The 12,273-nt window shown below is 51.4% G+C and overlaps 1 protein-coding gene across 1 annotated transcript in view; it reads left to right on the top strand.

Moving 5' to 3' along the window:
- The first annotated feature begins 283 nt into the window (after window positions 1-283).
- Window positions 284-12,273, top strand: part of COL22A1 (collagen type XXII alpha 1 chain) — a 233,526-nt gene continuing 221,536 nt past the window's right edge. Inside the window, exons 1-2 of the mRNA XM_065895156.1 lie at window positions 284-374; window positions 4,730-5,296. Of these exons, the coding sequence (XP_065751228.1) occupies window positions 284-374; window positions 4,730-5,296 (658 nt within the window). The remainder of the gene's footprint in view (window positions 375-4,729; window positions 5,297-12,273) is intronic.

The raw sequence follows: 12,273 nt of genomic DNA, 5'->3' as shown, positions 1-12,273 counted from the left end.
GAAGGGCTGGATGAATCAGTGGCCGGGAGGTAACAGTGGGCTTTGCTGTTAGAAAGTCACACCTTTGGCTGTGTGAAGAGTGGAGTCTGAGCAGTGGAGACAGGGGGGAGGCTGGGTCTGGGGAATTCCTCCCACGTGAGGCCCAGAGGTTACTTCCTGCAGCTTCTCAGCTCAAGGGGCCTCCTCTAAAGGCGTGTCTTTCTCCACACAGGACATGTTCCAGTAGACCCTACCGGCGCCTCTTCCTGGCCCAGAAACGCTTGTTCCCAAGCACGAGAGAGCCATGGGCAGCCTGCACGGGAGCGTCGTGGCCCATCTCCTCTGGATGCTGCTGCTCTGGAGTGGGGACAGCAGCTGTCAGGCCCAGAGGGCAGGTGGGGCTGGAGGCTGTGCCAGGCTGAAGACAGAGCCGTCTGTGTGCGCGTCCGTGCGTGTGTGGGTGTGGGCCTCGGGGTGGGCTAGCGCCTGTGTGTGAGAGAGTGCGGGTCATCAGAGGGGAGGTGTCAGCTGTCCCCCAGCTGGTGTGTGTCATAATCAGTCGTGCAGCTGGGGCGTGTGCACGTGTGTGTGAGAGTGAACACACACCTTTTTCTTTTTTTTAAATTGGAGTATAGTTGCTTTGCAATATTGTGTTAGTTTCTGCTGTACAGCAAAGTGAATCAGCTATACGTATACATATATCCCCTCTTTTTTGGATGTCCCTCCCATTTAGGTCACCACAGAGCATTGAGTAGAGTTCCCTGTGCTCTACAGTAGCTTCTCATTAGTTATCTATTTTATACATAGCAGCGTGTATATGTCAATCCCAATCTCCCAATTCATCACATCCCCCCTCCTTCCCCTCTTGGTATCCTTAAGTCTGTTCTCTATACATGTGTCTCTATTTCTGCTTTGCAAGTTAGTTGATATGTACCATTTTTCTAGATTCCACATATAAGTGATATTATATGATAGTTGTTTTTCTCTTTCTGACTTCACTCTGTACGACAGTCTCTAGGTCTATCCACGTCTCTGCAAATGGCACTATTTCGTTCCTTTTTATGGCTGAGTAATACTCCATTGTATATATGTACCCCATCTTCTTTATCCATTCCTCTGTTGATGGACATTTAGGTTGCTTCAACACACATCTTGTGTCAATCATAGAATGTGTTGAAGGTGTGTCTCTGTTGAGTGCATACAGGGTTTGGGGACAGTGGGCAGGTTAGTGCCCTGCTGTGTTGTCTGGCTCTGTGAGGACGTTGGACCACATCCTGGGGGGCGTTGGATGCACTGGAGTCCAGCCAGAAGAGGCGGCTGGGACAGTGAGTGGACGGGAAGTGGGGAAGTTATTGTAGCAGAGAAGGCCCAGGAGGGAGGGGGTAAGAAGTGACAGGAGGGTTTGCCCACCTGTCTGAGGGCCTCCTGGGAGGAGTCACTGTCAGTGGGGGACATGGAGAAGGGGTCAGGGACCTGAGCTGGTCTGGTCTGTATCACAGCACCCAGCCCAGAGCCCGCGCAGTGCGTCCACGGCACACAGCTGGACCGGATCTCAGGGAGAGCGCCTGTCACTATACGGCTGGGTGTAAAATGCTGCCCCCATTTTACAGATGAGGAACTGAGGTAACAGATGCCCACTACTGTATATAAAATAGATAAACAACAAGGACCTTCTTATAGCACAGGGAACTATATTCGATATCTTGTAATAATCTATAATGGAAAAGAATTTAAAAAACGAATATAGATATATACATCTATATGCATAACTGAATCACTTTGCTATACACCTGAAACTAACACAGTATTGTAAATGGACTATACTTCAATTTTGAAAAGTGTTGGAAAAAAAAAAGAGAGGCTCCTATCCCCCTACCTCCATCCCCGTGAGGCTGGGGGACACAAGAAGTGCTGACCAGAGCCACGCCCTTTATCCGGGGCCTCCAAAGAAGATGAAAAACAAACAACAGACCTCAGAGGCTTCCATTTCTCCATCGTTTTACAAAGTTCTGCTTTGCCTGAGCCTCACAAAGCCCGGCTGTCTAGAAAGACAGTGATGAGTGTGGGCGTCCTGGTTTTCATGGGAGGAATGTGGGGCTTCCTAGGAGCTTTCTGTGTCCCCTGGGATGACCCCACTTGCCCAGGCCATACCCAGGATTATCAGATTCAGAAGTGGGAAGGCCCAAGGACCTTCTGTCCGTGCCCTCATTTCACAGAGTGGCGGCCCAGGGGAAGCAGTCGCCTGCCGGGTCACAGGGCCCTTGCCTGTGGCAGAGCCGAGGCCAGAAGCCAGGACCCTTCCCACCACATCTCTCTTCATTCTCACCTGCCCAAGACGCAGCCTGTTCCCTGACCTCCAGGAGAAAGTGGCCCCTTGGCAAGGCCTCCTGCACAAATGAACCTTCTGCAGCCTAGAGGATTACAGCCGCAGGGCGGGCCCTCCCTGGCGCACAGCAGCAATTATTCTGATCAGGCTGGGACATCACTGTCCCAAAGACAAAAGGATGACCTTTTGTGTCAAGAAGAAACACTCCCCAGGAATTATCTCTGAGTCCACACATCTGGGCGGACACACTTCTAAAACTCTAATCCTGTTAGGGGATCAATCCGGCGAAGGCAGGGATTCATTTCAGCTCCTCAGCGGATCGGACCTGGATTTTAAAAACTAGAGGGGAAGGTAGATGTGGAAGATTCAAGGGAGGCACTGGCTCAAGGCAGGATAAGATGTATTTGTGTGTGTGTGTATAAATATGCCTAGCTTTATTTTTCTGTTTTTTGAACTTAATGCATTGCTTGTAAACACAAAATCCGAAGTACAAAGGAATACCATTCACTCATGGTTCTGCTTGCCAGAAATAAGCTATGTTTCTTTTTGTAGCTTCTCTCCTGAATACACAGTTGTACACAGAGACACACATGCTTTTCATACCCAACAACAGAGTGGAAAATGTATCCACATTGGTAAATAAGGGTTCCTGTAGGGCCCGGCCACGGCTGTGGTGGCTTCCTGGCATCCCACTGAATGAGCACAGGAGTATTATTTAAGTAGTTCCCTATGGGTGATCATGGAGGTGGTCTCCAGAATTTTGCTTGGCAGTGCTGCCATGAGCTTCCTTATACATCTTTATTTTTTTCCCCTTCCATTTATCTGCTAGTTTGCTTCAGTTAAATCACGGAATCTGGAATTGGTGGATCTAAAGATACCCTCTCCTGTAAAAGGCTTTTAGGACCCTGACAATGGGGTGACAAACCCCATGGCCACTTCTTGAGCCCACAAAGGCACTCTCCTTACGCTCTCACTGGCTACCACGGTCTCTCTGACTTTTGCCAGTTGGACAGTTTAACAAAGTGGAATTCTTTTTCTTTTTTTGGTTTGTTTTTATTTTATTTTCACTAATCAGATGTTTGTGCCAGGTGTTCCCAAAGCCTGATCAGTTGCTGCTGTTGGCATGGCCAAGACTCAGATTCCAGAAAAATCGAGACGAGGGCATTTTGATGGTTCCCCTGTATATTTGTGCAGCACTTTGGAGTTTAGAAGATACTTTTCCTCATATTACCTAACTGTGAAATGGGGACGAACAAGCTCTCTGCACAGGGCTGCCCTGAGGATCAGAAATAAATTAGATAGTACTGCATTTTGTTTAATCAAAAGCATCACATAGCTTATATAAAATTTATATTTGTAAAAATATAAGCATATTTTTTATAGAGCACTATAGAGCTTCTAAAATATATGAATGCAGTCTAACTTACGTGATTTCTAATAGTGAAATACTTTTAACTGTTTGACTATCTGACAAGAGAGGACTGGCTAAATAAATTATGCTCATCCCTGCAGTGGAATCTCTGCAGCCATAGAAACCGGCATTATCACACTGAAAACGGGCTCCCAGAGCATCGCTGGATGCGGTAAAGCCAGCTGATACACCAGTGCGTCTGGTACAGGCCCACTTCCATCGATAATTATATGGAAATAGCACATAAATAAATACACCGTGGGCTAGCAGTAGTTATCTCGGAGCAGATGGAAATATGAGCGTTTAAAGATTTTTTGATTGCCTTTTCTGCTTTTTCTGAAATGGGCGTGCATTATTTATAGTAGGTTTGAAAGATAATGAAGTCACTTTCGAACCAAAATAATGGGAAGAAAGAAATGGGTACGGTAGCGTTCCATGATTGTTACTCACTTATATAAATATATATATAAGCTATATATAAAATTATACATATTTATATAACATCCATATATTATATAATATATAATTATATATGTATTATTCACTTATATACATATATAATTATATTATATATAATTATGCATATGATATATTTTATCTATCATTACATAGTATATATAATTGTATATGTTATTCACTTTTAGAAATATATATAAACTATAATTATATAGTTCTATATTAGTATATTTTATATACAATTATATATGGTATCCACTTGTATAAATATACGTATTAGCTATATATAAAAATATATATGTTAACTATATCTATAGGCAGCTGAACCTCACTCACAGCAACCTCGGAGAGACTCCCAGTCATGTGACCTTTAGGGACCCGAGGCTGGGGCTTTAAGGCAGCAGCCAAGGCCCCGCTCCCGCCCCGCAGCGCGAGGCCGAGTGGGCGGGGCTTGGAGGCAGGTGGGCGAGACCCGGATGACCACGCCTCCCGCCCCCAAGGACCTTGCCTTTCCTGCGACCCAGCGGCCCCCGTCGCCCTTTCTGTCGCCCCTGCAGGTTGCAAAACCGTCCACTACGACCTGGTCTTCCTCCTGGACGCCTCCTCGAGCGTGGGCAAGGAGAACTTCGAGAAGGTCCGGCAGTGGGTGGCCAACCTGGTGGACACGTTCGAGGTGGGCCTGGACCGCACCCGCGTGGGCGTCGTGCGCTACAGCGACCGGCCGACCACGGCCTTCGAGCTGGGCCGCTTCGGCTCACGGGCCGAGGTCAAGGCGGCGGCGCGGCAGCTGGCCTACCACGGCGGCCACACGCACACGGGCGACGCGCTGCGCTACGTCACGCGGCACAGCTTCGCCGCGCGGGCCGGCGGCCGCCCCGGGGACCGCGCCTTCAAGCAGGTGGCCATCCTGCTGACCGACGGTCGCAGCCAGGACCTGGTGCTGCCCGCCGCCGATGCCGCGCACCGCGCAGGCATCCGCATCTTCGCCGTGGGCGTGGGCGAGGCGCTGCGGGAGGAGCTGGAGGAGATCGCCTCCGAGCCCAGGGCCGCGCACGTCTTCCACGTGTCGGACTTCGACGCCATCGACAAGATCTGGGGCAAGCTGCGGCGCCGCCTGTGCGAGAGTGAGTAGGGACCCGCGCGCGGGGCGGGGCGGGGCGGGGCGGGACCCGGCTGCACCGCAGAGCGGGGCCAGAGGCCAGCCGGCCAGCTCAGTAACTGAGAGCTCCCCACCCCCAGTCCGGGCCCATCACCCAGGGTCCTGCCCCGTGGGCTCTGCGTCCAGGGAGGCAGAGGTGGAAAGAAAATTAAAGAGAGCTGGGTCCTGAACCCCGCCCAGTCTGAGATACTCGGAGACTGGTTACGTCTCTTGAGTTGCAGCTTCATGTCTGCAATGGGGACCATCCACTGGCCTCCCAGGGCTGTTAAGTCAGAAAAGGTGCCTGCAGAGGCCTGGCCAGAATATCTGCACGCAGAGCTGAGAGATGTCGGGCCCTGCGCCTCTCCTGAGGGGTTGCAGTGAGAGGTCATGGAAGAACGGGGGCACAGACCACCTTTGGGAACTGCCCAAGTCAGTCTGGGCAGGGCGTGACATGGTCAGATCTTTGTGCAGAATGGAATGCTGGCAGGACAGCGGAGTCTAAGGAGCCCACTGCTGGTCCCAGAGGCCAAGGGCTCTTGACCTCGTGCCCTCTGAGATCACCCGAGGCCTCCGAGTTATTTGCCTGGAATCTTGACTGTGGCTGGGGACGGAGGATGGAGAGGAAGGAGTATGTGGGCAGAGGGGGCAGACAACGGGCAGAGATCCAGGGGCCCCTGGGGCTCTGACCTGGACGGCTGACCTCCAGGACCCTAGTGGGGTCATTCTGAGGCCAGCCCCCTCTCCAGGATAGGAGGGGTGAAGTGAGTTTCTCTTGTGCCAGCCTTTCTCCAGGTTCAGCCTCTGCCTGCTTCACTGGGGTGATGTTTCCTCCTTGCTGGGTAACTTCCGCCTCCAGGGCCCAGGTGGGGGCAGGGAGCAGAGTGTCAGACTCTGTCTTGCCGACTTCTCTGGGGGACTGCGCCCTGGCTGGGGCAGCCCAGAGGGTCGCACCTGAGCAGGGGCAGGGGCCTGGGGCAGTGGAGGAGGGACTGGCAGTGGGAGCAGCTGGCCAGAGAGGCAGGTGCCTTGTCCCAGGGATGGGCCGGGCTTGCAGCTGACTCATATCTGAGACTGGATGCCCTCGGTTTCTTTACCACTTTGTGGTTTTTTCTTTGCTTACTTATTCACAGATACTTACTGAGGGTCTCATGTTTGTGTGGCCTGACTTCTGAGCCTATAGAAAAAGATAAGACACAGCACCTGCCCTCAAGGCTTTCCTAGTCTAGATGGTGGGAAAAGGCACCAAAAAAGGAATGTGATGGGTGGGGTCCTGCTGTGGTTTGGTGGATGGTGACCCTGAGAAGAGGGAGGGCTTCCTGGAGGAGGTGACACGTAGATGGTTTAGAAGACAGAGCTCAAGCTTCAGTGGCTGCACTTAGTCAATGAACTGGAAATGGCCAGAGGAAAGGAACAGAGTGGAGGATGGTGGCTTTGTTTGATGGTCAAGGCCTGGATGAAGGAGGGCCTTGTGTGCAAGGCAAGACGTTGGAGGGTTCTTGGCAGGGCGTGACATGGTCAGATCATTATGCAGAATGGAATGCTGGCAGGACAGCAAGCAAAAGGGAGCCCCTTCACAAGACTGCTGGGGAAATTCAGAGAATGGTGCTGGGATGGGTGGCACATTGATGCCGAGGCCCATTTTACAGATGAGGAAATTGATGCCCAGAGTGCTGAGAGACAGTCACCTAGTCTACAGTGTGCCATTCATTGGCCATAGACTTCCTTAGTGACTTCATTTGACCCTCATTGCAACCTCCTAAGGTACAGATGCTCTTCTTTTTGCTGCTGAGGGCATTTAGAATGCTGAGATCATGGGCTTCTGGGCCCTCAGCAGTAGGCCGGAGCGGTGGCGGGGCCACACTGGGGAAGAGAAAGGCAGAAGGAACAGCCTGGGCAGGGCCAGGCGAAGGCTTGATCTAGGTGCATATGCTCAAGAAATCCGGGCTGACAAGAGCCAGACGCTAGGTCACGGGCCTAGCCAAGGGGCAGACATCCAACGTGGTGGCTGTCCAACTACCATCCAGCACCCATGTCCAGCACCCAACTACCATCCCAGAGCCTTGATCCAGGGACCCCAGGGACCTAGGAAGCAAGGCTGCTTCTAGACCCTACCCTCTGGCGTTTCGTCATCCTGCCAGCCTGGGTTCAAACTGGTTCTGCATCTTGGCAGAGCAGAATGTAGATTTTGAAGAACTTCTGTGCCCAGGGGTTGGTTTTGGGACTCCTTCTGACAACCCTGGAGAGGGCAGGCCGCTGAGTCACGTTGCCCGGTGAATACAATGGCGGGGCTGGGCACAGAACCCGGGCCTTCGGCCTCTGCATGCTGGCCTCATCCCCCTGTGCCCCCAGAACACAGATTTCAGCACCATTGACCTTGGGTCTGAGTCAGGGACGATGATCACAGGTAACAGAAAACCCCACTCTAACTTGCTTAAAGAGTAAAGCAGGTTGACATCACACAGGATGAAGAGACCAGGGGTCAGGCAGCCTCGAGCAGTGAGACCAGGCCCTCTCACTCTCCCTGTTCCCAGGCTCTTCTTTCTTGGTGTTAATTCTGATCTTGGCTGATGTGTGTGTCGGGGTCTCGGCAGTGACCAGTGTTGACTGAAGAGATGCTGATGGGGGTTCTCTTTAGGGAAGATTGAGGTCACCGAGGGATGCCGAGGCACCGGGAATCAGTAGCAGGAGAAGTCAGCTGGTAGCAGGGATGGAAATGATGCTGGGGCCCGTGGGTGGGGAGGGGCTGCCCGTCATGAGCTGTAGTCTCCTCATCTCAGGGAGGAACACGGCTGCCCACTCAACCATGACCCAGAGGGAGCGGGAAAGGAGCCCCTGCCTCACTCCCTGCCCGCTTGGCTGGCACTTCCCGTTGGCCTGACTTCATCCGACACCAGAGGGGCCAGGTGATACGGTGACAGGGGCCAGCCTCCTGGGCTCAGAGCAAGACAGAGCAGGAGAGCAGGGGTGTGGGAGGGAAAAGGAGCTGCCAGCACAAGACAGCTCTGAGTGACCTCAGAGTCGCGAGAGTCCTTGGACCCAGCAGAGGAGAGGGTGACCCACAGGCCCGGGTTCAGTCTGACTGGACGCCTGTAGGCCCTACGACTGTTCCCAGCCCATCGCTGTGGCCTCCGAGTGGAAACAGGCTGACTATCTGGGGCCTAAACCACAGGACCCTGTTTGACGCTGGGGAGTGGAGTTAATTACCACCTCTCCTCCCGCAAAGAAAGGGGTCTGACCCAGGCAGAAACACCGGGGGTTGTACCCACGGGGCAAGGGCTGCAAGCCCACCCAGCACGCCACACATCCACCATGATAACATTAGGAGAAACCCACGATTCTCTCTAGACAGGCTTCTCCGAATGCCTGAATAGATGGAAGATCCAAGTTATTCTTAGTCGTCTGAAGGGAATCCGTTTTGTAAATACAGCTGTAGGCTGAGAGGGTCTGCTCTGTTCTGGGGACAGACGAAGCGAAATCTCTGCACAATTGCTTCAATTAGAAACAAAGCAAAACAAATAAAAGAGCGAACAGTAACACAGTGGAAAGCACGTAATAGATTAAATCAAGGAGCATCACAGCATCCAAACAGCTAGAAGTCTTTTGGCCCAGGGAGGGCACCTATGGGTGACTTCACAGCCTGAATCAGAGCCGTTCTGACAGGGGCTTCACACTCATGATCTGGGAAATCGTAGACTAACAATGTGGGGTTTTGGTGTCGTGATCAGTCCACCCAACCCCCTCGTTCGTTCATTCAACAGCCATAGTGTGTTCACGCTAATCCATTCATTCGTTCAACTTCAACCCAACCACGTGTTGTAAGCATTGGTTCAGTTCAGTCCGTCCGTCCATCCATTCATTCATTCACTCGTTCGTTCAGCAGGCACACGCTGAGTGAGTCCTCTTCTGGGCACACGCCAGGTGCCCAGGATGCAGTCTTTTTCATTGAGAAGCTCTTATCTCCTGGAGGCAGCAGGGAAGTGACAGATGTTTACACCATGGACTGTGCACGCTGGTTACCACCTGCCACTGGAAATTTCTGTTAGTTTATCTGCCTAGAAGCTGCCTTCACATATAAGAGCATAAGCTTCACGAGGGAAAGTCTGTTTCTTGCGGTGCCAGCACCTAGAGCAGAGCCTGCTATGTAGGAGGAGCTGCCTAAATATTGTTTAAAAGAAATCGAGAGCAGCGGCCCGGAGTTAGCTCTGTGCTCCCTGCTGCACTTGTGGCCCTGTGCACATCAGAAGCACTCACGCAATGATCCACCGCCTCCCAAATGCCAAGAATATTCAGCAAATCTGAACTCATAGCCAGCAGTAACTGAGTATTTAACTTGTGCGTATTTTGGTTATCAGAGACAAACAGTTGGATTTTTTTTTCCCCTTTAAAAACAAAACCTAGGGCTTCCCTGGTGGCGCAGTGGTTGAGAGTCCGCCTGCCGATGCAGGGGACGCGGGTTCGTGCCCCGGTCCGGGAAGACCCCACATATCGCGGAGCAGCTGGGCCCGTGAGCCATGGCCTCTGAGCCTGCACGTCTGGAGCCTGTGCTCTGCAACAGGAGAGGCCACAACAGTGAGAGGCCCGTGTACCGCAAAAAACAACAAAAAAAAACCCTTTATTTTATTTTTTTAACATGTTTATTGGAATATAATTGCTTTACAATGGTGTGTTAGTTTCTGCTTTATAAGAAAGTGAATCAGCTATACATATACATATATCCCCATATCCCCTCCCTCTTGCGTCTCCCTCCCACCCTCCCTATCCCACCCCTCTAGGTGGTCACAAAGCACCGAGCTGGTCTCCCTGTGCTATGCGGCTGCTTCCCGTTAGCTATCTGTTATATATTTGGTAGTGTATATATGTCCATGCCACTCTCTCACTTCATCCCAGCTTACCCTTCCCCCTCCCCGTGTCCTCAAGTCCATTCTCTGCGTCTGCGTCTTTATTCCTGTCCTGCAATGGTTCTTCAGAACCTTTTTTTTTTTTTGATTCCATATATATGTGTTAGCATATGGTATTTGTTTTTCTCTTTCTGACTTACTTCACTCTGTATGACAGACTCTAGGTCCGTCCACCTCACTAAATAACTCGATTTCATTTCTTTTTATGGCTGAGTAATATTCCATTGTATGTATGTGCCACATCTTCTTTATCCATTCATCTGTCGATGGACACTTAGGTTGCTTCCATGTCCTGGCTATTGTAAACAGAGCTGCAGTGAACATTGTGGTACATGACTCTTTTTGAATTATGGTTTTCTTAGGGTGTATGCCCAGTAGTGGGATTGCTGGGTCGTATGGTAGTTCTATTTTTAGTTTTTTAAGGAAGCTCCATACTGTTCTCCATAGTGGCTGTATCAATCTACATTCCCACCAACAGGGCAAGAGGGTTCCTTTTTCTCCACACCCTCTCCAGCATTTATCGTTTGTAGATTTTTTGATGATGGCCATTCTGACTGGTGTGAGGTGATACCTCATTGTGGTTTTGGTTTGCATTTCTCTAATGATTAGTGATGTTGAGCATCCTTTCACGTGTTTGTTTGCAATCGGTACATCTTCTTTGGAGAAATGTCTGTTTGGATTTTGAAGGCTGGTGAGGGTCTGGAGGAGGCAGGCTGGGATGGGCTGAATCTTCTAATGACAGGACAGATGCAGAGGAAGAGGACCCTGACCCGACTCCCTGGGCTGTGAACAGCACTGAGAAAGTCTCCTGTTCTCTGAGCACCAAATGTTTTGAAGGCTGATGAGGGTCTTTGCATTACACTCTCACTCTGTCCCCACCCAGCCCGGTTGGCAGGGCCGGGGGCTGGGTGTCCCTGCTGACGTTTTGCACGTGGGGAAGCCACCAGTGCTCTAGACCCGTGCTGGCCATCACATGTGGGCACTGACCAGTCTGGGGCTGGTCTGAACTGAGAAGTGCTGTGAGTGACATACACGCCAGATTTTGTGGGCGTGGCATGAAAAAGAGAGTAAAGCATCTCATGCATATTTTTATATATATTGATTACATATTTAAATGATAATGTGTTGGAAATTTAGGGTTTATACAATATATTCCTAAAATCAACCTCACCTGGTTCTTTTTACTTTTTAAAAATTGCGGCTTCTAGCGGATCTAACTTTACATGTGAGGCTTACCTGTGAGGCTCTTCTCCACCTCTCCTTCCTCCTCCTTTGCCCTTGTTCTTCTTCTGTGATGCTGCTGCAGATGGAGAACGGAGGTCTGATCGCTTCTAGCGCCCATGCTTTCCAGGCAGCCTGGCTACAGAAGGGAGGAGGGGCAGTTCTGGGGGACAGAGGGGAAGCTGAGTCCCAGGTCAGTGCACAGGAAGTGAGGGGCCAGTGCGGCGGCCCCGCTCCTAAGGCAGCACAGGCGGGGGTCTGGAGGCAGTGGCTGGTCTGGCCTGGAAGCCCAGCTGGGAGTGACCGTGTGAGCAGAGGAGGGGTGACGTGGGGACAGGACCAGGCCTGGGATGGGGCAGCACTTCTTCAGGGTGGCCACTGCAGAAGCTTCTCTTTGTCCAGATTGCTCCTGGACCACCCGTGGGCCTGACCTGTCCTTGTTCTCAGGCCTCAGGGTGCCGTCGTTCACCACTGCTTAGAGCAGAACTCCTGGGCCCATCCTGCTTCCTAAGTCATAGCTGCACGTAGGATAACTTAGTGCTGCCCCGGGATTTTTCTCTAACGCATTTATGGCTTACGCTGTGTGTCCATCCGTTCTCAGAATTAATAGGCACAACACTTAACGTTGGCGTTCAGACCTTAGCCACTCCTGATTGGTCGGTGACGTGGCTGGTTAGGATCTCTCCCCGAGGAGGCCCCGCTGGCAGGGAGCAGAGCCGGGTGTTTCACCCCATTCTCTTTGACCGCAGGGCCTGAGTTCTTTCTGGTCACTGTGGATATTTAGGAAGCATCTTTAAATCCACCATGGCATTGAAGCCTCTCCCCAACCCCCTAAGTCAGT

The sequence above is a fragment of the Phocoena phocoena genome, chromosome 17 (assembly GCF_963924675.1).
Source record: "Phocoena phocoena chromosome 17, mPhoPho1.1, whole genome shotgun sequence".
In the NCBI taxonomy this organism is placed as follows: domain Eukaryota; kingdom Metazoa; phylum Chordata; class Mammalia; order Artiodactyla; family Phocoenidae; genus Phocoena; species Phocoena phocoena.
Note: the sequence above shows the minus strand (reverse complement) of the source record. Positions and strands in the feature narration are given on the sequence as shown.